The sequence below is a fragment of the Dromiciops gliroides genome, chromosome 3 (assembly GCF_019393635.1).
Source record: "Dromiciops gliroides isolate mDroGli1 chromosome 3, mDroGli1.pri, whole genome shotgun sequence".
NCBI classification, from domain to species: domain Eukaryota; kingdom Metazoa; phylum Chordata; class Mammalia; order Microbiotheria; family Microbiotheriidae; genus Dromiciops; species Dromiciops gliroides.
Window position 1 is genome coordinate 264,786,921 of NC_057863.1, and position 26,850 is coordinate 264,813,770.

At 34.6% G+C, this 26,850-nt stretch overlaps 1 protein-coding gene across 5 annotated transcripts in view; it reads left to right on the top strand.

The window, feature by feature from the left end:
• The window catches only part of TTC3 (tetratricopeptide repeat domain 3), a 186,470-nt gene that overhangs the window by 54,395 nt on the left and 105,225 nt on the right, over positions 1 to 26,850 (top strand). For 3 of the 5 annotated variants that reach the window (XM_043994916.1, XM_043994917.1, XM_043994918.1), the window contains exons 11-20: positions 1,261 to 1,315; positions 11,978 to 12,140; positions 12,603 to 12,651; positions 15,401 to 15,533; positions 18,884 to 18,941; positions 20,461 to 20,521; positions 21,475 to 21,553; positions 24,466 to 24,600; positions 25,757 to 25,837; positions 26,480 to 26,592. In XM_043994916.1, the coding sequence (XP_043850851.1) occupies positions 1,261 to 1,315; positions 11,978 to 12,140; positions 12,603 to 12,651; positions 15,401 to 15,533; positions 18,884 to 18,941; positions 20,461 to 20,521; positions 21,475 to 21,553; positions 24,466 to 24,600; positions 25,757 to 25,837; positions 26,480 to 26,592 (927 nt within the window). The remainder of the gene's footprint in view (positions 1 to 1,260; positions 1,316 to 11,977; positions 12,141 to 12,602; positions 12,652 to 15,400; positions 15,534 to 18,883; positions 18,942 to 20,460; positions 20,522 to 21,474; positions 21,554 to 24,465; positions 24,601 to 25,756; positions 25,838 to 26,479; positions 26,593 to 26,850) is intronic. The other 2 variants (XM_043994919.1, XM_043994921.1) reach the window with 2 other exon arrangements.

Genomic DNA, 26,850 nt, shown 5'->3' on the forward strand with positions numbered 1-26,850 from the left:
ATAGTCTATCACTTCTAAGAAGCCAGGGACTTATTTTTTAACTTTGTGTCCTTAATACTGTAAGGGCCAAATTTAGTATGAGAAAGGTTAATTGGGCGGCTCGCCTTTATATTGGGTAAGAAACAGCCTCTTTCAAAAACAAAACAGGTTTATTAATGAGAACAAATATTAAAACACTGTCTGAATTACACAAGTGAGATTAATAGAACTAGGGGCAGCTAGGTGGCACAGTGGATAGAGCACTGGCCCTGGAGTCAGGAGTACCTGGGTTCAAATCCGGCCTCAGACACTTAACACTTACTAGCTGTATGACCCTGGGCAAGTCACTTAACCCAAATTGCCTCACTAAAAAAAAAAAAAAAGATTAATAGAACTAGAAACAATGTATAAATCTCTGGGGTAAAAAGGCCCCAGGCACCCAAACCTGCCTCCAGCCCCGCTTGCTCCAAAGAGCTAGCTTTGCCTCAAATACACAAACTCAGACATCTGAAATCTATAGCTCTAAGGAGAATTAGCTATGCAGTCTCTTCTGTTTTTGTCTGAAGGTCAAACACCAGCAGCTCCTCTAAATGTCTGCCTTCCTTCCCCATTTCCCTCTGAACCCTCTCTAACTGCCTTTTCACTGTATCTCTAACTCCCCCTAACTGAATCTAACTATCTCTAACTGAGAGGCGGTTCTTAGCCATGCTGAGTCTCTGGCTCAGCACACCCACATGGGCTGTCCCCATTATAATCTGGCCAGACCCACATGGGTGTGGGGAAGCTATTAGAGGAGCTATTAGTTACTTAGTTTCAATAAATGTTCCCTGTGGTTAGAGTTCCTCTTGTTTATTCAATTATCTCCCAAAGTACACCCATCCTCTCTTAGGCTTTTAAGCTTACATTTTTTCAGTCTGACCATAATGAAGCAAAGATAAGGTTATGAAAACCCCAAATCACAATTAATTCCTTACCATACCTTATTATAATTTGTGGTTAATAAACTTAGTTAAAATGAATTGTAGAGAGAACCTCTCAAAATACTGCTATGAGCACTGTTCTTAGCAGAAAAATATCTTTGTTTAAGGGAAAAGTATGTGTTTGAGGGGGGGGAATAATGTGACTGATATTTTTACGTTCCATTAAAGATAAAAAATCCTTAATGATTTCAGGGCAGAAAGTATTACTAATGAGGAAGAATGCAGTAGGCAATGTGTCTGAAACTTTTTGTCTGTATTTCACAGCAGATATTATAAAACAAGTTTTTAATTTCTTTTTTAGGAGTGCACTTGGTGATGGAAAGAGGGCCACTATTCTGAAATACAATTGGCCAAAGGTTAGTGTCTTCTGCATTACTACCTTTAGTAAGAAATTTGTAGAAAATAACTTTATAAAAATTAAACCTGCTAACAATGTGTGTGGACGGATATACATATGTGTACATATGTATATGTGCTTCTGTGTTTATGTGCGTGTGTGTGTGTATCATTTCATGGTTTTATTTTATCTAATAGGTATTTAAATGAGATTTTGTAATTGTATTTTGCTTTCCTTCTGTATATTGAATCAGTATAGTCATTAGAGACAGTGAGCTAATTTTTACCAAGACCAGACATTAGGATACAAAATATAAATTTTCATTCTTGTTCATTAGTATTTTAATAATATCTGTTATTGATCCATAAAAGAGTAACTGGCCTTTCATGTTTCCTTTGTGATCTTATATAGCTTGCTATCAAATTTAGGTTCTTCTATACAAGAAGAGGCATCATGAAATAGTGGATAGTGAACTGGCTCTAGAGTCAAGAAGACAAAGATTGAAGCTCCACCTCTGACATATACTGACTCTGGATGTTTCATTTAATGTCTCAGTTCCCACAGTCAGTGTTGTAAGACTGTAAATTATACATTTTGCATTGGTAGAAGCTAGAACTACTTACTCATCTGGTGTTCCCTACATCTATTAAATCATAGTTAGAACAGAAAAAGTTAGCATTATTTTTGGTGTTGTAGGAAGGTTCTGTGGTATGATTCAATAATTACAAAACATTTGCATAGATAAATGCTATTGAAAATAGACACTTGATGGATAGAGCACCAGCTCTGAAGTCAGGAGGACCTGAGTTCAAATCCAGCTTCAGACACTTGATACTTACTAGCTATGTGACCCTGGGCAAGTCACTTAACCCCAATTGCCTCACACATGCAAAAACAAAAACAAATAGATACTCGAGATATAGTTGGTAATAACTGTGGTTGGTACTGAGTAAATAATTATTATGATCAATTATATTACATTTAATCTGAGAAAATTTTTCACCCCAGATGAGGTTTCACTGAAAACTGTTTTAAAATTTAAAATAGATGGCATATAATTCATTCTTTAAGTTTTATTCAGAAAAGTTTAAAAAATCCATGATAAGACTAATTGTAATTTGAAAGTGATATGGGAGGCCTGCAGTTTATGGGGACATTTTGTTGTTATTGTTCTTTCCCCCCTTGGTAGTTGCTACCAATGGGCTTAGGCTTTAAATGATGTGCTATTTTATCCTACACAATGTGAGTAATTGTGATATTAATTAGTCAACAGCTATTTATAAAACACTAACTATATGCTGCCTATTGTGGGAGGGCTACAAAATAAATATAAAACATAGTATCATTTGTAGTAAGAGTTATCTTCCAATATTATGTTCATGACATAGTTTTTGGCTCAACATGTTATGAAGGGATGTTTCTTTCTACATTAGGAATATCTTATTCTGAAGAATATTCAAATGTAGTAGATGGTTAGACCTAAGGATCTTCTTTTTTTTTTTTAGTGAGGCAGTTGGGGTTAAGTGACTTGCCCAGGGTCACACAGCTAGTAAGTATTAAGTGTCTGAGGCCAGATTTGAACTCAGGTACTCCTGACTCCAGGGCTGGTGCTCTATCTACTGTGCCACCTAGCTGCCCCTAGGCCTTAGGATCTTTTTTTTTTTTTTTTTTTAGTGAGGCAATTGGGGTTAAGTGACTTGCCCAGGGTCACACAGCTAGTTAAGTGTCTGAGGTTGGATTTGAACTCAGGTCCTTCTGACTCCAGGGCCAGTGCTCTATCCACTGTGCCACCTAGCTGCCCCTAGGCCTTAAGATCTTAATGGCTGATTCCTTCATGGCTAGGAAAATGAAAATAGGTACCATTGTGATGTTAGCATATAGACCTGATAACACTCTAGGAAGTTAGTTTCTACCTTTACAGTACAATGGAATCACATCCTACTCACATTTAAATTAAATTCAAGTAGAATAAAGCTTGATTTTTTAAAAAATGGAGGTGGGGGAAGAAATCAAAGTTTAACTACTGCAGATAATTCTATTTGTTGTTCCATTCAGTGAGGGTGTGCTTCAGAGTGAGTTTTGTAGTAAGAAATGTTAATGTGCCCCTTGTTCTTCTATGTTGTTCCACCACCTTCCCATCATAGACCCTGATTCCAGACCCTTCACAGGGCAGGATGAGGGGAAGATGGAAGGGAGGAGGAAGAGGAAAATATTGGTGGCCAATCTCGACTCACATTGAATTCCACCTTGAGTCTTAGGCCAACTGACTTAGCCTGTAATAATGAATCTGGTATACTGAATTCCCTTATTTAAATTACTGTAAAAATTTGGAAGCTGTTCATCTTGGAGACCTGTTATGGAGAGGATAATTTTGACTCATTGACTTTACTATATCTGTCTGCCCCATCAGTTTCTAAAAATAAGGTTGAAATATCTTTGTTTACTTCCAAAATGATTTAAAGTATCTTAAATATATTACTTTTTTGTGATGCTTTAAGAATAAAACAAAATCGAGACCATCTAAAGGAAGCTTGCTACCAGGCAAATGAGCTCTGTGTGTCGATTACAATGTTCAGGCAATAAATTTTTCAGCTAAAGGAAGAAAAGGCCTCTGAATGACCAGTTTTTGGTTTTCTGATAAAAAAGTCAGATTTCATGTTGTTTCTCAAGTCAGTTTATAAAATTAAGGGTTGTTAGAATGTCTGGTACTTGAAGGTATTGAATCCTTAACAGAGGATTCTACTTTGCTCTGCTCTTTAAAGAATTGTTAGAGAATTCAAATCACCTGTCCCTCTAAAGAATTAGAATCTCATGATAATAATTATAACCCTTAATGCCATCATTCAGTAACCTTTTACCTCTCCCTCCACACTGTGACAAAGAGGCACAAATCGCCCATGGACACCAACACAAATATTTTCTTCTTGCTAGAGACTTTGCTGCCATGCAATCATTGATTCTGCTGAGCTATGTCAGGAGCAGAGAAAGGGAATCAGACTTTTTTCTACCTAGTGTGGCCAGTAGGTTAGGAAATCTTAAGCCTGTAGATACCTTGTCTAGAACATCCACCCCACCCTTCCACAAACCTACAAAATGCACCAGAAGCTAATTAACTAAAGAAGTAAAGTACAAGAGCTAGACAGGGAACTGGGGCAAAGTGATAGAGTGGTTGCAGTAGTCCTGAAGTAAAGCAAACTGAAATAGATTTAGAGCCAGCACTGTCTCCTCAGAAATTACTTATGGCAAGGAGCAAAGCCAGTGAAAAGTTAATCATATACTATATGAACAGGTTGAGGCAATGTTATAGTCTAGTTCTCAGGGAATACCTCCTGTCAAAGGGACAACATTCAAAAAATGAGTGACAGGATAATAGAAGGAAAAAAAGTTGAAACATTGAAGATTTCAAACAGAAGAAAATCCAGTTGAAAATGTAGAGTATATGTTTCTAGGTCATATGACTAAAAAGATGGAGGACTAGACATTTTCTCCAATCTTCATCAACTCAAAACTCTCCTAAAAATTATGCATAATGTGTAAAGTAATTGCATCTCTCTCTGCAGGCCAAGACAGCAAGAAGTCTAAGGAGGTAATAATAGCCTGATGAATTAGTAGCGGAGAAAGCTAATCCTTAATCCTCATTGCCCTCATGTAGCACAGCTTCCACCACATGGGCTTGTATTCTGGGATCTACTTAGCAATTTCCTTGTTGCTGCTGTTACTGTTTCTGTCAACACAACCTGCCTCTGCCTTCATCCCTCCATTCTCTGACAACAGGCTGCAGGCTGCAACTCTGCACTATCCCTACCCGTACATAGTAGAGGCAGAAGCATGTCCTGCTTGGAATGGCATGCTGCTATGACATCACTCAGCCAGAGAACTCAAGAGGGAACTGGAGGAGGGTACTGGTTTGTGTGTGGGTTGCACCAGGCCCTTCAAATATAAAGGAAAGGGAATTTGAATAATATGACTTGTTAGCACACTTGGGAAAGTAAATGAAATGGGTATGGCATCCAACTGGGCCAGTTCTGTCCCTCTAGAAGTGACCTAGGCCAGGGATTAAGGCTATTGAAAAGTGAATTCCTCCTTGGTGAAGGAGTCTGGGACAACTTTGAAGTTCAGTTTTGTGGGTATCTACCATTAAAGAGTCAGAAAGTGAGCAATAAAGGAATATAAGGAAAAAGATTGATAGTACCAAAAATTTTAAGAGGAATAAAACTCATTTTAAAATGTTGAGCACAGGTAGATAAATGAACAGGTAGGGTAACAAAACAGAATGGAAATATGGCCACATCTAAACAAGGGCAGATGTCTCTAAGTAAATATTGAAAGATAAAGAAAGAAAAAAAAGAAAGATAAAGGAAATTGAACTAACACCTGATAATGTTGGTTCTTTGGGTTCTTAAGAACAGGAATCCACAATAGAATGCTCCCAAATGGTTCAAGAGAAAAATTAGAATTTGTAGCCTACAAAGCAGAAATCTCCCTCAAGTCCATGGTGTCAAACCTCTCCAAATAAGTGAATGAAAGAAGAACTGATTGGGAATACAAATATACAGAAGTGAAGGACATAAATAAATTTCCCAATCTATAGAAACTATTAAAACAAATAACTAGAAAGAGAAAGAAACCTATGGAGTTAAAATAACAGTGACATTACCAACAGAGGACACAACATTTCTTTCTAAATGTACTCACAGGGATAAAGATGAAATTAGAATACACCTGAAAAACCACAGACTAAACACCAAAACCACCCTCTAATTGTGAACCTGTCGGTTTTATTTTGTTTTTTAAATTAGACTAAATTACATAAATGAGAAAGTACATGAAAGGGAGAAGGCGAGGTAGAAGATAAAGGCCAATATGTGATTTCTTCACATCAGTGGTAAACAGTGAAAGGAAGGTCATTCCTGTAGTCTATCACGAGAAGAGGAGCTGTGGTAGAATGGTGCAGTGGCATAGAGAGAGACTGAAATGAGGGGGGAAAAAAAGAAGAAAATCTCCATTCTTTCTTGGAACGGGGTTCCACTGAAAAGCATTCCTATGCTCAGAAATATTTTGTAATTTGGGATGGAGATCTTATAATGAGCATGATCTGCAGGGATTTGTTGTTCAGAGTGTTGTACCTCTTATGGATAGCTCTCTGCTTTAGGAAAAGAGGAATCAAAACTCCTGGGGAAACTGATATCCAGAAAAGTGGAAGAACATGGACCCAGAAAGATGTCTTGCAACTGGGAAAGAAAATGATCATGGGAGAGCAACTGGTAGACATGGATTGTACAATCAGGAACATCAAAAAGCTTCTGCCATGAGGCAATACTTCTACCATCTCAATCTTATAAAGGAATTGATACTTACAGAAAAAAAAAAAAAAGAAAGCAGTGATCTACGCTGTACTCACATAGAAATTGTTTAGAAAATGGAACTTCAAATAGGTGCCTTAGAAGCTTTAATTCCATGAGGAACACACTGAATAAAGAAATAAATAAGTATAAGGACTATAAGTCTTAGGAGTATTACATTTAGAATAGAATTTTTTTTAAAAAAACCTAACGAAAAAAGTTGAAGAAAAAAGATTTTAATTAACTTACTGTTAATTGTATTTGTGATTTTATTATATTATTTTTAAATTTTTTATTTTATTTAACTCATTAATTAAATTAATTAGAGAAAAAGAAAAATTAGATAGCTAGATTTTTAAAAAGTGAATTAGTAAGTTAAGCAGAACTCCAGAATTTGGTAAAGGTGTAACAGAAGGGATGTAGAGCAGTGGGGACACTTGAGGATAAAGGGAGGAGAACTGAAAATAGGGTTGCTTTAAAGTAGAATAAATAAAAATTACTTGGAGGCAATGTACTCTCTATAAAAAGGAAGAAAAAATTTAAAATACTGGTTAAGAAAAAAATAGCATTCAAGACAAATGGAAGAAAATATAAACTTAACTCTTCACTTTAAATACGAGTAGATTCAATAATCAAATATTAGAATGACAGATTGTATAGGAATATAAAACCCCACGATTTCTTGATAGAAAGAAACACCTAAAAAGCAATGATATACACATAATAAAAATAAGATGCTCAAACAAAATTTATTGCAGATCTGATGAATCTCCAATAGAAGGAATGACAGTCATTAAATCAAGCAAAATAAAAAATTCACACTATAAACTGATTAAAAACACATTACATTATGCTAAAAGGAACCATAGATAACATATCAATATTACATTTATATGCTTAAATGTTCTAGGCTAAAATTGATTGGGTATCTAAACCTCTAATCATGAGGGATTACCAGGATGCCAAAGGAGGGGTAAATCAGCACAGGTCAGAGTTTCTGTGCCTCTTAGTTGTCATTTAAGGCCTGTTAGTGGCTACTGTTCTTCCAGCCTAGGCAAGACAGAGAGACCCAGTCAATGATAATGATCATAATGATGATAACAAAAATAGCAATAATAAGCCAATCTTATAAAAGAAAATAGAAATCACTGTAAAGGAACTTCCAGAGAACTCTGATCTTGAGATTGGTGAGTTTCTCACTGAATCTCCTTTTGAGGAATCATCTACACTTGCAATCATACCTTCTTTAAACCCAGATCAACCAGATGGCTTCTCCAGCTTGCTCCTATGCAGATGCCCCTCATTCCTCTCTTTCCCACCACACACTTTTTAGATTTCATCCTCATGCTCAATAAATTGGCAAAAATGACAAAAGACATAAAGTGTCAATGTTATAGGGATTGCCATTTGTTCTTTGTTCCCTAAGAGGACCATGACATCTGGATGATGTCATGACTTGCACTGAATTAGATTTAAGTAAGGGAAGGCTGTGCAAGGTCACCAACTTCACTCTCTCCTCCTAAGCCATCTGGGTCCAGTGGCAATACGGATATCAAGATGACTAGAGATGGCCCTGGAGGTTTTTTAAGGCAATAGGGGTTAAGTGACTTACCCAAGGTTGCACAGCTAGTAAGTGTCTGAGGTGACATTTGAACTCAGATCCTCCTGGACTTCAGGGCCAGTGCTCTATCCACTGCACCACCTAGCTGCCCCTTATGGAAAGTCAGAAACACTAAAGTTTTGCTGGTGGAGTTGTGAATTGATACGACTATTCTAGAAAGCAATTTGAATTTTTTGCAGAGTGATAAAAATGTTCACACTCTTTTAACCAAAAGCTTCCACTGCTAGGCAAATACTGAAATGAGACAAAGAAAGAAAGCCTCCAGATAACTAAAAATATTGATAACAGCTCTTTTTGTGCTAGACAATTATGGTACATGTAATATGGTAATGTAATATTACTTTGTTGTAAGAAACAACAAACATGAATACAAAGAAACTGGAAAGATTTATGGAACTGAAGCAAAGTAAAGCAGAGCTAGGAAAACCATTCATGTACTGATTACAACAATGTAAATAGAAAGAACAACCACAAAATGAAAAATTATATGGTGCAAAATTATAAAAGAAAAAGTTTGGCCTCTAAGAAGTGGAAAGACTCCTCACCCCCCTTTGCAAAATTGAAAGTAAATGGGTGTGGAACATTGCATGTAATCTTAAACTTTTGATGATATTTTTTTCTCCTTTAAAAAATTATTTGATAAAAGTTACAACTGAGAAGGGAAGGGAGGAAGGATCTAGGGGAAAATACAGGAGATGTAAAAACAAATATTAATAAAAATCTATTTTTAAAGGCATTTTACAAACTACAAAACAAATTACATAGGGGGAAAACTCCCTATTTGTTGAAAATTGAAAGAAAATTTTCAAGAACTGAAAAGACTGGAATGAAATCTGAGAAAAATTAGGTTTAGCTGAATATCTTGTACCATATACAAAAATACTTTTGTACTCAAAAAATATGTGACCTGAAGATTAAAGGTCATGCTATTTTTTTTAAAAAAGAAAGTAATAGAATAGAATTAGTTCCTGTGCCTTTCATAATTATGACTAGGATGTAAATTCTTTTTTAATTAATTAATTTTTATTTTTAAAATAAGGTTTTAATGATTTTTATGCCACTTACACCTCTTAATGCATAATTGTTACCTTCTCTACCTTCCAGAAACTCTTCTTTTATAATAAAGGTGAGGGGGGAAAATGTTCAGCAAAAGGAACTAATACCTTTAAAAAATTTGACATTATATGCAATGTTTTGTACCCACAGACTCCTACCTCTTATGCAATGTTGCACATAATCTGCTCTCTTTCTACTGAAGGAGGAAGAACATATGCTTCTTTTTTTTTTTTTTTTGGTGAGGCAATTGGGGTTAAGTGACTTGCCCAGGGTCACACAGCTGGTAAGTGTTAAGTGTCTGAAGCCAGATTTGAACTCAGGTCCTCCTGAATCCAGGGCCAGTGTTCTATCCACTGCACCACCTAGCTGCCCTTAACATGTGCCTTCTAATGGCTCTTCTGTGGCTCCAAGCTTGGTAATTCTATTTTTGCATGTGTTGCTGTTTTATACTTTTACACCACTGTAATCATTGTATATGTATTGTTTTCCTGGCTCTGCTCACTTTTTATCATTTTATATGTCTTCATCCTTCTTGCAGCCTGTAACATTCTATTAATGAATATACTACTGAATGTATGATGTTCATATGCATATTTTGGTTTTGATGGGGTCTTTATTTTTACTATTGACCTCTTTGAAGTATATGCCTAGTAGTAGAATCTCTTCCTCCAAGGATATTGATATTTTCATCATTCTCTTTGAAAAGTTCCAAATTATTTTACAGAAAGGTTAAGTAATTTGCAGTTTCACCAACAATGTATTTGTGTGCCTGTCTTCCAACATTAGGTTATGTTTGTTTGTTTGCCTGCCAGATTACTGGTTATAACTTGAAACAACAGGTTTGTCTTGAGTCACATTTTTTATTAGTACTTTGGAGCATTCTTTTCTACAACTGTTAATACTTTGCAATTTTCCTTTTAAGAAACTGGCTGTGGAACTGGGGGACCTGGGTTCAAATCCTGCCTCCCATGCTCACTTCCTGTGTATTCTTTGGGAAGTAACTTTACTTCCCTGAGTCTTAGTTTCTTCATCTATAAAATGAGGAGAATTGAATTAGTGTCAGAAATAAAAATAGAGAACTTTCCTTTTGGTGAATATATGAAGGCTTTATTACATTCTTGCAAGAATGGGCACACAGTATAAAGAAAAGTGGTGCACTTTGCCACAACTTCTCTTTTTATGTCTAAACTTAATGCAAAGGTCCCTCCCCTTTTCACGTTATTGGTTGAGGCCTCGAGGTGTAAATCTTCCCAAAATATCTTTACATTTGTCCCCCCTTCTGTTACATACATCGCATGTTTGAAAATGGCGGCAGTCTCTGTCTTTGGGGTGTTGGCAGTTTTACTTTGTAGTCATTTCTATCCCTTGTTTGGCCAAGAATTTAGTCCTTAGTAATTCCTTCTCATTTCCTCTAGTATAAAAGCAAATCTCTTTTTCCTGGCATTTAAAGGCCTCCACATTCAGTCCCTTGCTTAACAATTCCAGATTTATTTTATTCCCCTATATGTAATCTGTGTTCAAGTTGAATTGGCCTGTTAGCTAGCTGTTCCTTTAACTTAGCATTTCATTTTCTATCACAATACCTTTGGGTGAACTGTAGCCCATATCTTCAGTATACTTCTTCCTTCTTTCTGCCTCTTGGAATCCCTGGCTTCCTTCAAAGGTGAATTAAATTTCTACCTCCTACAAGAAGCCTTTCTTGATCCCCAGTGTCAGAGTCCCAATGTGGTACTCTGTGTCCTGAAGTTACTTTGTGTTTACCTATTCATATATAAGATGTACCCTCTTAAATAGAATGTAAGCTCCTTGAAGTAAAGACTTTGATTTTTGTCTTTGTACCCCCAGAACTAAGGACAATGACTTGCATATAGTAGACATATTGGTTAAATTTTTTGTTGAATTGATAAAGTTGATCTCACTAAGTTTATTAGTAATATTTTTAGACTTGGAGTTGTGTGACAGAACACCACCCTCCCCCGCCGAAAATGTACTTATCATAGAAATATTACAGATTCTTTGTAGGACCATCCTATATTATTGACAAGGTCTATAATTTCCTGGAACAAAATAACTTTTTCCCCTAGTTTATATGTGAGTTTTTAAATTAATTTTGAGGGGGCAACTAGGTGGTGCAGTGGATAAAGCACCGACCCTGGAGTCAGGAGGACTTGAGTTCAAATCCGGCCTCAGACACTTGACACTTACTAGCTGTGTGACCCTGGGCAAGTCACTTAACCCTCATTGCCCTGCAAAAACAAACAAAAAACCGAAAAAATTAATTTTGGCCCAAAGTCATAGATATAGTTTACTGTTCTTTAAAACAAACAACAGTTGAATTATTGCTATATTTTAGTGAGGAAAATATTGAGAATAGAATCCCCAAATTATATTCTTTGTGACCAAACTCTCCAGTAAGTGTTTTGTCAGTTAATTGGCTAATTCTGTTACTTATCAATGTACTTATTTTTCATGGTTTTTACTTAATTCATTAAGTAATTTTATTTTTTTTTTAAATTAATATCTTACCTATTTTATTTCCATTGATAACAAAATAATTGAAACATTTTAAGCATTTAAATTTTTTTAAGCAAGATATTTATTTCTTGTGTACTTCCTTTGGGCATATTTTTTTAAAAAATTAGAAATTGTCTTTATATAACAGGGCCATTATCGTTTTTGTGATGCTCTCTCAATGTTGGGGGAGCATGCCTGGGCGCTAGAAGCAAATGAGAGAGCTCAGCATCTTTGCAGAAACTACCCTGATGGAATGAAGGATCTTACTCAACAGAACATAAAATTACAAAAACAAGTGGAAGAATTACGAGGTACTTTTAAGTAATGTAGTGCAATATTTTCTTTTTTGCTTCAAGTATTTACAGTAGAGGGAGTATGGTATGGTGTATAGAATGGTGGGTTTGGTAAGTTTTCAAATCATATCTTTGACACTTAACAGCTGCGTGACGCTAGGGAAGTCACATCTCCTCTCTGTGCCTCAGACAGTTCACTGAGACTTAACTACTTAGTTATAGAGGGTTGTGATTTACATTGGTGGAATTCCTTTTGCTGACAGAAACCCAGTGTATTTATTGTGGCAAATAGAGCTAGGTTGTATGACTATGTTTCATTTAGCTACCAACTATAAAAAGTATGTTAGTTTTCTATTTCATATCTTTTATAAACCTGAAATTGTTTATATAACAGTTAAAATAAAGAATTAAGTATGTTAATTTTGACCAAAAAATAAGTAATGTTATTACATTGTTAACTTTTGTGATTAATTTTCAAAGGTTCAAAGCATGGTAATCATCAAATAAGGAAATCGTTTTATGGGAAAAGGTAAGTTGATACTAGATCATTAGTAGTTGCATAGAGTTGCTGTGGTCAGTTGCTCTAAAAGCCACTAGTAGCTTTTAGTAGCTAGAAGCAAGGACAATCTAGTTATATAGGTTTATTTTATTTCTTTATTTAAATTATCTTTTTATTTATATTTTTCGATCTCTTTTAAAAATTGTTTGCTTTGAAAATCCCCAGCCCATCTCAATTAATCAGATGATCAAACATCTTTTAAGCCCCTGCTGTGTGCTGAACACTGTGATAAATGTTATGGAGAGATGCAAAATTATGATTGTCCTTGCCTTCAAGGAGCTGATAGCCTAGTCAGGGGAATAAAACACTAATATAGGGGCAGCTGGGTGGCACAGTGGATAAAGCACCGGCCCTGGATTCAGGAGGACCTGAGTTCAAATCCGACCTCAGACACTTAATGCTTACTAGCTGTGTGACCCTGGGCAAATCACTTAACCCCCATTGCCTCACCCAAAAAAACAACAACGTAGATAGATATGATACAAGACATTTACATTACAAGACAGTTACCTTTAAGAAATATAAAACCAAGCATTATGTGTAGTCAGAGGAGGGGATGAGCATTATTTTGTATTTATTTTTCCTCTAAAAATAAAATGAAATATCTGGTTGGGAGTAGCAAAGATATATGCGATATTTAGTCAACCCTATAGAAAATGTTAAGAGCAATGTTTCTTAGTGCTTTGACATTTATAGCTTTGTTACTTAATTCCAAGTAGCAGTGGGAAGAGTCTTTATTCTTATTTTTTGTCTCTCTTTTTGGGGGGAGTCAATCCTAAGACTGTGTACCAGCCCAGGAGAGAGCAGTATAAATGAGAATGATTTTCTTCCTTCCCTTCCTGCCCTGCCAAAAGTAAATGAATGTTGGAGGCACTGTGGTGGAATGTGAGGAGATCTGGGCTCCTCTGCCTCAGATACTTACTACCTATGTGACCACAGTAAAAATAATTTAACTGGGGCAGCTAGGTGGCGCAGTGGATAGAGCACCGGCCCTGGAGTCAGGAGTACCTGAGTTCAAATCCGGTCTCAGACACTTAATACTTACTGGCTGTGTGACCCTGGGCAAGTCACTTAACCCCAATTGCCTCACCCAAAAAAAAAAAAATCACTTCCCTAAGCCTGAGTTTCCTTATCTACAAAATGAGGATAATAGCATTTTCATTGCCTACCCCTTACTTACTGGAGTATTGTGAAGAAAGCATTTCATAAACCTTAAAGCTGTTTATAAATGGGAGCTATTGTTTACGAGACTAGGGAGAATAGGAGGGGCCAGATAAAATTTTTTTCAATTCATATACTATTTTATTTTTCCCTATTTACATGGAAAGACAATTTTTAACATTCGCTTAAAAATTTTTTGAGCTTCACAATTTCTCCCTTCTACACCTCCCTCCTCCCTAAGATAGTAAGCAATTATATACATATATATACATACCTATATGTGTGTATATATATACATACACACACACATATATATAGATAGATAGTCAATTATGTTGTGAAAGAAGAAACAGACCAAAAGGAAAAAAAACCACAACAAATAGAGAAAGTGAAAAATAGTATGCTTCAATCTGCATTCTGATTCCATCAGTTCTGTTGTCTCTGGATGTGGATAGCATTTTATCATGACCACTTTCGAATTGTCTTGGATTATTGTATTGCTGAGAAATGCTAAGTCATTCATAGTTGATCATTGTATAATATTGCTTTTACTCTGTACAATGTTCTAATGGTTCTGCTGACTTCACTTTGCATCAGTTCATGTAAGTCTTTCCAGGTTTTTTGAAATCTGCCTACTTGTCATTTGTTATAGCACAATAGTATTCCATTACATTCATATACCATAAATTGTTCAGCCCCATTCATGGGCATCCCCTCAATTTCCAATTCTTTGTCACCACAAAAAGAGCTACTATAAATATTTTTATACATGTAGTTCATTTTCTTTTTTTTATGATCTCTTTGGGATAAAGACATAGTAGTAGTATTGTTGGATCAAAGGGTATGCACAGTTTGATTTCCCCTTGGCAAGATAAATTTTTTGATCAGATATTGTTTCATGTTGTTAGATGACTGTTTAGCTAATTGATTTACTACCTTTACTTGCCAAGAAATAATCAAAATAAGGACCAAATTCTTTATTTTCCTAATTACTGATTATAGTTCAGGTTAGTGTTTTAAAATTAAGTGTGGGGGCAGCTAGGTGGCGCAGTGGATAGAGCACCGGCCCTGGAGTCAGGAGTACCTGAGTTCAAATCTGGCCTCAGACACTTAACACTTACTAGCTGTGTGACCCTGGGCAAGTCACTTAACCCCAATTGCCACACTAAAAAAAAAATTAAGTGTGATGATTTGTCAGTGATTCTTACATTTTGGTTATTTGCAACTTTAGTTAAATTTTGTCATTTTGATTTACACACTGAAGATGGTAGCTATAGTGGTTAAAATAGGAAGGTATGATTACCTTTAATTTACAAACAAAAGACTTTTCTTGATCTTTTCTAAATATATGTTATGAATTTGATATCAAGTGTCACACAATTTGTGCATAAAAAGGTACAATCCGTGGACTTAAAGTTACTTATCATTTCTTTAAGCCCACATTAACTGTGTTTTATGTTCTGAAATTCAGTGTTTCTGGTTTCATGTGTTTATTTGGAGGATTTTAAATACAATATATCATAATCAGCAGTATTAAAACAGTTAATTTTTCTCCTAGGTTATCCTCAGGTTATAATTCTCCAAGACCTTTACATTATGGTTTTCTTAATTTTATGGAAACCAATGAAGAAAACAAGGTACTGAGATTAGCATCGAAATATCGTGACTATTATCAATATCAGAATTTGAAGGTAAACTCAATAAAAAAAATGGTCCTTTCTTTCAAAATCACACGATCTGGTGGTTTTGGTAATAACAAAACCCCAAAATTTGGGAAATTTGATCCCTTCCTGCATATTGATATAGGTTATTTCCATTTTTATGAATAATCATTTAGTTTCTTTCAACTTCATAAATATACAATTTCGGATAACTTTTTCCAAATAACAATTTTGACCAAGGATCTCAAAATTATTGCTTTGTTGCCTACATGAGGCTGCTTGTCCTTAGTCAAGATAAATGTTATCAGATTATCAAATCTTTGAAAAGTAACAAAAATTTCTATAGTAATAGTACAATAAATGAATACTGTAAGATTTACAAAGAATCAGAACCAGAAGTAACCTCAGGGATTCTCTAGTCTCCCTCCTTAATTTAAAGTGGAGGAAACTAAATCCCAGCAAATAGAAGTGAGTTGGCTAAGGTCACAAAGATAATAAGAGTAAGAAGTGGCATTTAAACGAAGTTCCTCTTACTCCAGAGTCATCATTCTTTGTATTACAATGATGCCTGCTATTTGAGTTAATTGCTGCTGATTTAGGACCATAGGATTATAACTCGAAGGGACCTCAGAGATTGTCTAGTCCATCTCCCCTAATTAAAAATTTAAGATTTATAAGCCCTACGTATGTTTGTTTTAATTTACTATTGGCAATTCAGAAGTAGCTGACTGGGTTTTTCTTTCCCTGTTGCCAACCTAATTGTTCTTAGTAACCCCTAGAATCTACTAGTAAAATTATATATGCTAATATTACAGTTACTTTAAATTTATCTTTCAAATTCAAATATTTACTTTTAAAAAATGTCCCTCAAAATTTAAATTTAATCTGTAAATTCAAATATTCATATGTATTCTATTATATTTGTATCATTATTTTTATGGAGTTTCTCTCCCGCCTTCTCATGTTTGTTTGTTTTTTTATTTACCTAGGATGATGCTTAGTAAAGAAAATGAGTTGTGAGGAAAGGATTAAGACTTCAGAATTAACTTCCATTTTCCTTAGTGTCAGTTCTTTTGTAAGATGGTGTTTCAAGATCTTATATCAATGTTATACTTCATTTAGATGGAATATATACACAGAAATGAAACTGAATATAAAAAGTTTATTTCCCTATAGTACAAACTTAAATTGTCAGCAAAAATGTTGAGAAACCAGAAAACATATAAAGACTAGAATACAGCAGTCACACTGCCCAGATCTGTTCCTAGGATATGGTGAACTGGAGGGAAACTCTTTATTTAAAGGAACTGAACCACTCTTGCCTGGGCAGGTAAGGAAGCAACACTACCATCTGCTTCTAACAAAGCTGCTTATATTTCATATTATCACATTGTAAACATTACCTCCATTCCCAAGGCAAAGACACTTTCCCCCCCACTCTCCACTTGGCCCCTTCCTTCCTATACAACATTCCACATTGCACTTTGTGACTTCTTTTCCCTTCAGAGCTCTCGTTAATGTTCATTTTAGTTTTTTACCTATATATCTGTATTTAGATAGATAGATGATAGATTTTTTTTTTGATAGGGAACAATTTGTTTCAAGTCCCATACCTCTTTAAGGATAGCTTCACTCATTATTTCTTTAATGATAGAATTAATTTGAGTGTTTAAGTCTTCATTGACCTTATATATCTCTTATTGATGCTAGAGCGGCAAAACTTTTTTAGAGAGTTGTAAAAAGATGCTAAGCTCCAAGTTAACATCAGATTTGATGTTAAACAACAGCAGAGCTTTATATTATCAGTTTTTAACTGGGACTGCAGAGGCCATCTGCTTCAACCCCTTCCTTTTACAGAAGAGAAAGTTGAGGCTTAGAGGACTTTAACTGATAATTAGCCCAGTTATTGTAATTAGTCTCTCAATCCTATTCCAACACTTTTTCCAGATGATGGAAAATGTATATAGGACCTACCCCTGTACCACCCCCCCATAGGCATTCAAGCACTTATTGGTAAATATCATGTGCCTTAATTGAAAGATTAGTAGACTAGTGAAGCAACTTAGATTTATTCACAGAACAGGAAATTATGCTAGTGAGAAGTGTTGTCCACTTTAAAGAAAGGGCAAAGGTATGGAAGCCAAAAAGTCATGGCATAAAAATGAAACTAAGTCTGAACAAAGTCTTAGCTAAGATACAGACTGATTAGTCAGAATTAGTAGGTTGATAAGAGAGGAATCTTTTGTTTTAGACAATAAATCTACTTTTATGAAATATCTGCAAAGAAAATTATCCATATTGTTCATTGTATTTGATCTCTTATCTCCTGGAGACCTTAGCCTTTTTTCCCCCATGTTAAGATTTCAAAACCTTTTAAGAAATTGGGGAGTTTTTAATGCTGTTAAGTAGATCAGTCAGGGGGTGTGTGTGTGTGTGTGTGTGTGTGTGTGTGTGTGTGTGTGTGTGTACATACATACATGCATACACTATGTAAATACGATCACAGATTTATTTCACAATACTATATATCTTATATTTGTTTTCTTTGAAAATTACCTCCAGTAATCTAAAATGCTTCTAATTATAGAAACCAATTCCATGGGAAATTCAACTGAAAGATTCTTGACAACATTTAATGCATCCTAGCAATGGGAGGTACTATGGTACAGTATAAAGAATGCTGGATTGGATTCAGAAGACCTGGGTTCAAATCCTGACTGCTTATTATTTGTGTGACCCAGCTCAAGTAATTTCCAATCTTATCAGCCTTAGTTTCCTTACCTGTGAAATAGTGGGTTTAGACTAAATGATTGCTAAGATTCCCTCCAGATCTAAATCTGTAATGAGCGAACAGCCAGATTTTAGTCTATAAATTAAAGGGAAAAAACATAACTGATCACAACTCTTACCTCTTGTGAATCTTGTTCTTCTTCAGGAAGTGACAGCAGGTGTGGTTGGAAATGAGAGAAAATGGTAGAATTTTAAGGATGTTTAGAATGAAAACATGCCAACTTTTAAAGATGTATAGAGTGAAAGCATTCTAACTTACTTGAACATAAGTATATAGGATCCATTAATTGGTCTTTTCACAGTATACACAATAGTAGTCAGGTCCTTAGTAGAGAATTTTGTCCCTATCTTGGCAATTTAGGAGACATGTAGTACTTAGAAGGGGTACAGAGAATAGTGACAGCAATGACTAGAGGACCAGAAAAATAGAATCTATGACAAAATAAACTTACTCAAACTAGAGAAGGGAGGGGTAACACTGTTAATATATATGTGAAAAAAAGGGCTATTTGTATCAAGTGCATGATAGATTTTTTTTCATAGTGCATTTTTGCTTAATGATCTAATTTATTTTTTTTTGTTATGGGTAGGTATCTCGTGAAATTTTGAAATTAGAAAATAAAGATTACCCTCCAGATTTGCCACCAGGTAAGTTAATTTTTCTATTTCATATGTAAACTTAGTGCTAAGTTAAGTAGTGTTGCCCTGCACCATTCATAGAATTAGATGGATGGAGCATCTTATTTGAGAAACAGAGGTAGTTAACCATTAGAGATTTTTGTTTGTTTTTAAGAAAGGGAGTGATAAAATCAAACCAGTTTTTTTAATATTTGGCAGGCGGTGTTATGTGAATAAAAGAGAATATAGTAATCAGTTGGGAAATTTTTATTACTTAAATAATTATTAGAGACTTGGCCTCAGAAACAAGAAGGCCTGAGTTCAAGGTCATACATGCTGGATGTGTGTGACCTTCGATACCTCTCAGGTCTCTAGTCAATTCTCTAAGACCAAGTAATAAATAAAATGCTGACTTGCACTGGTATAGGGCATTTTCTCATTTTATATTTTCCTGGATCAGTAGAATAAGAAGTCTAGTTCTTATCCATTTTAAGTGAATAGGATAGTGACAGTGAGAATGAAGAGGAAAGTAAGGATACAAAAGAGATTAAGAAAGAAAAGGTGGGGCAGCTAGGTAGCACGGTGGATAAAGCACCACCCTGGATTCAGGAGGACCTGAGTTCTAATCCATCCCCAGACACTTGATACTTGCTAGCTGTGTGACCCTGGGCAAGTCACTTAACCCCATTGCCCCACAAAAAAAAAAAGAAAGAAAAGAAAAGGCAAGGTGATTTTGGTGACTATATATATGTGGTATGAAGGAGAGAGAAATGGCAAATGTGGTTCCCAGTATTAAGTTAAACAGTGATGCCGCTAACAGAAGTAGAGGATTCAGAACAGGAAGCCAGCTGGGGAAGTATTTTGAGTATATTACTTTTAAACATACTCAGTTTTAGGTGAAGATGTGACTCCTAAATAGGACTTTCTTACAGGAAGTTAGACATGTGATACTGGAGGTATCAGAGTTTTGAGATGTAGCATGACTTAGTGAAAAGATTGATGAACTTGGATTTGGGAAGACTTGGGTTCAAGCCCTGTTTCAGTAATTAGTATCTGTATAATCATGAGTGAGTCACTCAACCTCTCCAAGCCTCAGTTTCTTTATTTGTAAATTGAGGTTAATATTGCCCACAATACATCCCTCACTCGTGAGATAATGTTTGTAAAACCTTTTGTTTAAAGTCAGTCAGTCTACTGGCAATTATTAAATGTGCCAGACATTGTATTAAGCACTGGAGATAGCAAGAAAGGCAGAAAACAGTCCCTGTTCTCATGGAGCTTACTGTCTAATGGGGGTGAAACATGCAAACAACCATGTACAAACAAGCTATAGACAGTATTAATTGGGGATAATCTCAGAAGAAAGACATTGAGATTAAGAAGCTACATAAGTATCATTTTTTTTTGTTATTATGTAGCTGTTGGGTTTACTGGTATATAAATTATCTATATGGTAGAATTTGCTAGAATAGTAAGAAAAGACGAGTAGAGAGAGAACAATAGGGAAGCTTTACACAAAAACAAACAACAAAATTTCTCCTGTCCACAGGTCATAACCCTAAATTTAAAGGAAAATCAAGGAACAAAAACGATGATATGGGAAAGCCAAGGTATGAATTTTTCTACTATGTTAAAGAATCAAATTCTAAGTTTATGTATGTTCTTTTTTTAAAGTACATTGTAGTATTATGTCATATAGGCCACCTTCATAATAGGATGCTGTGTTGTATGCTATAAGCTATCCTTTTATTATTTTTATTATTCATTCATTCATTTATTTATTTTTTATTATTTTTTAAACAATTGTTTTTGCGGGGCAATCAGGGTTAAGTGACCTGCCCAGGGTCACACAGCTAGTAAGTGTCCAGTTTCTGAGGCCGGATTTGAACTCAGGTTCTCCTGAATCCAGAGTCAGTGCTTTATCCACTGCACCACCTAGCTGCCCCCTAAAGTTCCTTTTAAAGAATATTTATTTGCTTTGATATTTTATATCAAAGTGCAAGGCTAACCATGTCACTCTCCTACTCAGTAAACTCCAATTGTACTGTGTTGCCTTTAGGATCATATATGATCCGTTCTGTTTAGCTTGAAAGCCCTGCAGGACCTGGCCCCAATCTATCTTACCAATCTGATACATTATTGTTCTTCTCACACTCTATAGTTCAGCCAAACTAGCGATTTATTTTTTCTCATAGACAACACTGAATCTTCTGTCTCTCATGCCTGGAAAGCATTTCCACTTCACCTCTGCCTCTTAATCATCTTTGTTTTCTTCAAAACTCCATTCAAGCAACTTCAGCATGAAGCTATTCCTTATCTATCCCTGCCCCAGCTATTAGTGGCTTTCCCATTACTTGTACTTACTTTGAATATATTTACTTCTATGTATGTTGTTTCTCCTGATATAATAAAAGTTCCTTAAGGTCAGAGTTTGTATCCCTAGAGCTTAATATAATATCAGGCATTGTGGGTGCTAAATAAAATAATTAATTAGGATTCATTGCTACTTGATTAGATTGACTAGATTTGCTTAACTTTTGAACCTGTCTTTTTAAAATTCCAGCCTACAACTGAATTTACAAATAGATTTGCAAAGCTTATTGGATAAACAATTCAGTAAATCTTCCAGAGCTGTACAACAGGTAATTATTTTTGTTGACAACAATAACAATAACAATTCACATTTCTATCATGTTTGCCTCTACACACTCTTGTGGCACTGATAATGGAAATATCCTCTATCATACTTAAGTTACACATAAGGAACTGGGCTCAGAGAGGAGTGCCCTGCTCAGGTTCACGTGCCAGATAAGTGTCAGCCCAGAGAGGAACTCATGTCTTTTGACTCCTAATCAAGGGTTCTTTTCATGTCCTTCCACTGCTATTTACTTAATTCAAATAATTATTTTCAATAGAAGTTATTATTCTGATTAAAACATATTGGCAGATTTTTTTCATTTAATCTCTGGTAAATATATATATATTTCTGAGAATTCTTGATTTTGTATTTCATTTACTCATTTTTACTTAAAAAATTTATTAAATGTGTTATGGCTAAAATTCCAAATTAAAGTCAATACTAATAATAATTTGATAATCTTAATGATAGAAAGTTAAAGTATAATAAAGGAAATAAATTTGTTAAAATATCCTTAAATTCAGTTAGCACTATTACAGAGAAGCAGTTACTTATATGTCAAGTGTGTGAGATCTGAAAGTAATTCACAAAGACTGCCTATTGTTTGAAAGATATTTACTACAACTCTCTGTAGCTGATGCACTTTTAGTTCACAATATGTGATTAAAAAATTTTTGGTCACTTATGGTAAAAAAAAAACCAAACTTTATAAACTATGGGATGATACCTTGAAGTTCAGTTATTTCCTTTAAGCAAATATAGATTAGGAATGTTCTACTATGAAATTGCATTTCTCTTTTACATGTACTGTATGAACAGTTCAGTGGGACAGACTTTTTTATTGAAGCATTTTAAGACAATCTAACTTCAGACTTTTTTTTTTTTTTTAGTGAGGCAATTGGGGTTAAGTGACTTGCCCACGGTCACACAGCTAGTAAGTGTTAAGTGTCTGTGGCCGGATTTGAACTCAGGTACTCCTGACTCCAGGGCCGGTGCTCTATCCACTGCGCCATCTAGCTGCCCCAACTTCAGACTTTTAAAATAAATTCTTCATTGTTTGATTGTATCAGGGAAGTTAATAGATTTCAAGATACCTAAGTTAATTGGGAAAAAACTATCCTGTGTAAATTAAAACAACATTTTTGAAAGTATGATAGAAAAATTGGGGAAGTATTTTTGCTATACTAAATTGAAGAAAAATAATGTTCTCATATATGTGAGTATATATTTTCTGTATGGTAAAATAAAGGGGAGGGGATCGAAGGCAATGTGATAAAATAGAAAGAAGACGAGGTTAGAATTCCACCTTTATCCCTTATTACCTGTATCTACTTTGGACAAAACATTTAACCTTTCTGACCCTCAGTTTCCTTATTACTAAATGAGGTTGTTGAGTGAGGTGACCTCTGTACTTCTTTCCAACTCTTACTCTGTGATCTTAGGATATAGCCCTATGTATGATAGTGAAAAATGCTGGGAATTTGTAGACCTTGTTCCCCACAAGGGCACTTCTTCAGTTGCCAGTTGCTTCATCTTAAATAGACTGAGTGATTGCCAACGGTCTGTTTTAGTTTTAAAATTCTAAGCCTCTGCTTCTATTTTTTACTTATTTTTTAGAGCACATTTTCAGTTTTAGTGGTTAAATATCTATAACATTAATAGCTATCCCTTATATTTAATATGCTTTTTAAGATTTAGTACTTATGTATATAATTTTAAAATGTCCTGGAGAACCATAGAAATAAAAAGATAAAACATTGCACCAGAGGTTATTAATGTGTATGAAAATTTGCCTAATACTTCTTTTGAGGATATTTGCTGTGATATTTGTGGTATTTACAGAGTCCTGAAATTATCATGTGATAACAATTATCATCTTAGTCTCTGTGGTGCCACGTGACTTAGGGTAAAATCATGAGATATCATTTTTTTTCTTAAGCATCTAGCAAATCCTACTAGTATTTCCTGGCACTCCTTACCATTTTTTCTGCCATGCCACCACCTCCCTTATATAAATCAATTTCCTTATCACCCAGCTCATACTTTAAGAGAAAATATAGGATTTTTTTCTTTCTTTCTTGCCCTGCTCTTTGAAAATAGCACAAAACCTTCTTTAAGCATATTTAAGGGGTTACTGCTATACACTCCACAAACTAAACTATTTTCAGCAGAGATATATAATAATGGATTATGTGGGAAATTTAAAAGTGAATCCTACATGCTATAAGGAATTTGACCTTGTTTTTATTTGAAATTATTTTCTTGATTGACCTGTTTCTGTCAAGTCTTGACCTTGTTATTACCTCATTTCCCATTGTGCTTCAGACCCATTGCCTCCCTATCTAGAAATCTCAATATTTGATCTAGAAATTCCTCATTCTTTCTTGTTCTTGATGAACACCAAATACCAGTACCAATGTCAGAAAATGATCTGAAATTTAAGAGATTATACTTAGGTCAGTTCTAACTAAATGGATAGTTAACTAATGGCTATTCTTACTTGAAATATTTTAATAGATACATGAAAATACATCAGGGCAGTATATGATTAGTTAGTAAAGCCAGGCAACACTCAGTTGCTACAAAGTGATAGAAGAAACACCTTTTCTAAATTGTGACAGTATCAGGGATATTGGACACAAAATGATAGCACTTGACTTTTTGATTTTCTAAGTTTGGGAGATACAGTTCTTTAGAGGGAATTTATTTCATTAGTATAAATACAGAATTCTATAAATGAATTTCTATTAGTTGCAAAGAGATATGCCTTTAATAGAATCTTGTAATGTGAAAGATATTTGTTCAAGGTATCTGTAAATATAACTAGTTATATAATATATATTATCACCTCCTTATAGCTTAAATGAGGAAATTTATAATTCATGATATATCAAAATGTTTCCTTAATTTTTTCAGGATTTTGCTATATTGATAAAAATGCTACAGTCCCTCATCGAAGAAGGTTGCACAGCCTTGATGGACCAACATTGTCGCAGTGCAGCAAAAGCCTTTTCACGTTTGCTAAGTGACTTAGATCCCAATAAATTGAAGGTAAAATTGCCATGTAACATCATACTTGTTGGCAATAGCATATATTAAATATAACATTGTATAGTAGGTAAAAATCAAAACTTAAGTTTACAGGAGGCTTAAAGCAAGTATGAGTTCTTGTTAAGACCACTGAAAACTAAAATCCAGAGCCATTAGGAGGAGGTAACCCTTTACTCAGTTTTAGTGTGATAGTTACCATTCCTTCTGTGAGCTTGTTTTAAGTAATTTTATATTAATTTGATTTCCTTGTTCTTTCTTGAACTACTTGGAGAGGAAATCAAATGAAAACATAGATAGATGGATGGATGAATGCATGGATATATAGATATACATATATATGTAAAATGCAGTGTGTAAATTTTAAAATGTGATCTAAAGATAAGCTATAATTACTATTATTACTACTACTTTCTAAACTTGTACTAACTCTGGTCATCTCCATTCAGAAACAATTAGGCATATTTTGGAGAAAGAGTAGTAAAGTATTAAGTCTTTTTAGATTATCTTTGGGGTTTTTCTAGTCAAATCTAGATTTTGATCTATAATATTTTTCTCTGTACTTTTAAGTAAAATGAAGTCTAATTAATTTGGATTCCTATTAATTTGAAATTTGTGATAATTTGATAAGGACTGTGTTCATTTGTTATTGGTTGCTGATAACTGGAAAAAAAGGAATTAGTTGAACAAAAACCTAAAATAAACTTATAAAATCTATTCAAGAGAGCACTTCCTGAGCACTTAAAAATACTCATTTTAAGTGAAAAATTAATGTTAATTACAAATCATTCTTATTGACTAGAGATCTCTAAGGGATCTCTGCTAGACAAGATAGGCTACTTCTTATTTCAGTATGTACTTGAAAGTTATAGTATTTCATCTTTTTTTAAAAAACAGCCTTTCTCACACTTAGTACAAATTAGTGAGGTAATTGGGCAAAGGATTAATTAGAAAACAGCAGTGTAAAGAACATCAGGAGAAGACTTAGATTCTAGTATTCACTTTGTTTACACGAGGTCTTATGATCTTGGTGAGTCACTTAGCTTCTGCGCCCCAGTTTCTTTATTTTTGAAATCAGTGAGATTGCCTAGATGATTCTCTGCTACTCTAAAATTCAGTAATTCCAAATCCATTTTTTTTATTCTTTTTTAATTGACAGCAACTGAACCTTGCCCTTATTAACTATGTCCTAGTAATCTATGGTTATGCCATCTCTCTCCTTGGAATAGGAATGCCTGAGGTAAGTTTTAGAAGAGTTATAAATGAATTAAAATTTTGACATTATTAGAAGATATTCACGTAGGTGGAGAGGAATAATTTTTTCACATAAAAGACCTTTTATGACTTTACTTTTTTTTTCTTAGCATATTTGCTTTGTTTCCTTGTTAAAATTAGAGGTGAAGGTGGGGAAAGATCCTGGGACAGGGATAGAGTTCTGCTTTTAATCTGTCCTTTTTAAAACAAAACCTATGTTAGAGTCTATTACTAAATGTTAAATGTCTTAATCAACAAGTATTTAAGCACCTTCTTTGTGCTGGGCACTGGGAATACAAATAATATAATAATCCCTACTTTTAAGGTGCTTTTATCCTAATGGGGGAGACATGAACATGTAGAAGTATATACCAAAAAAGTTCTCCAGCTAGATAATGGCAATAAAATATCTAAAATTAAACCTTCATGTAACGTAAAACATGTATGAGTAGCTCAGTGGGTGTGTTTGTTTATGTATGTCACTGTTCTATAAAGAACATTCTTGCTACTTTAATTCACCTGTCCCTTGCAGAGTTCTTGGTTATTTCTAGAAGCCAGGATCCTTTTGCTTTCCCAGGTATTTTTCTTTTTTATGTTTATGTGATCATCGTTTTTGTTGCTATTAAAGGAATTATCAGAAGCTGAATATCAATTTAAGAGAATTATTGAGCAATACCCCAATGAAGGAGTTGACTGCTTAGCCTATTTTGGAATTGGAAAAGTATATTTAAAAAAGAATAGGTGAGTATAATAATTTTGAGCTTGGAATTGATGTTAACACTCTATCATGATTGAATAGCCAGTTATAGAGTATCCCCAGTGCCTATAATAACTAAATATTTATTACATGTGATAGTGATTCCCCTTTTGGAAAACTTGTATCCATAGAACACCAGTAACTGCAGATCACTTTAGGGACTTTCCTTTCATTACTAGTATTGACATTCCACCTCTTCCCTTGGGTTTCCCTGATTCTTGCCCATTTGGATTATACATAGC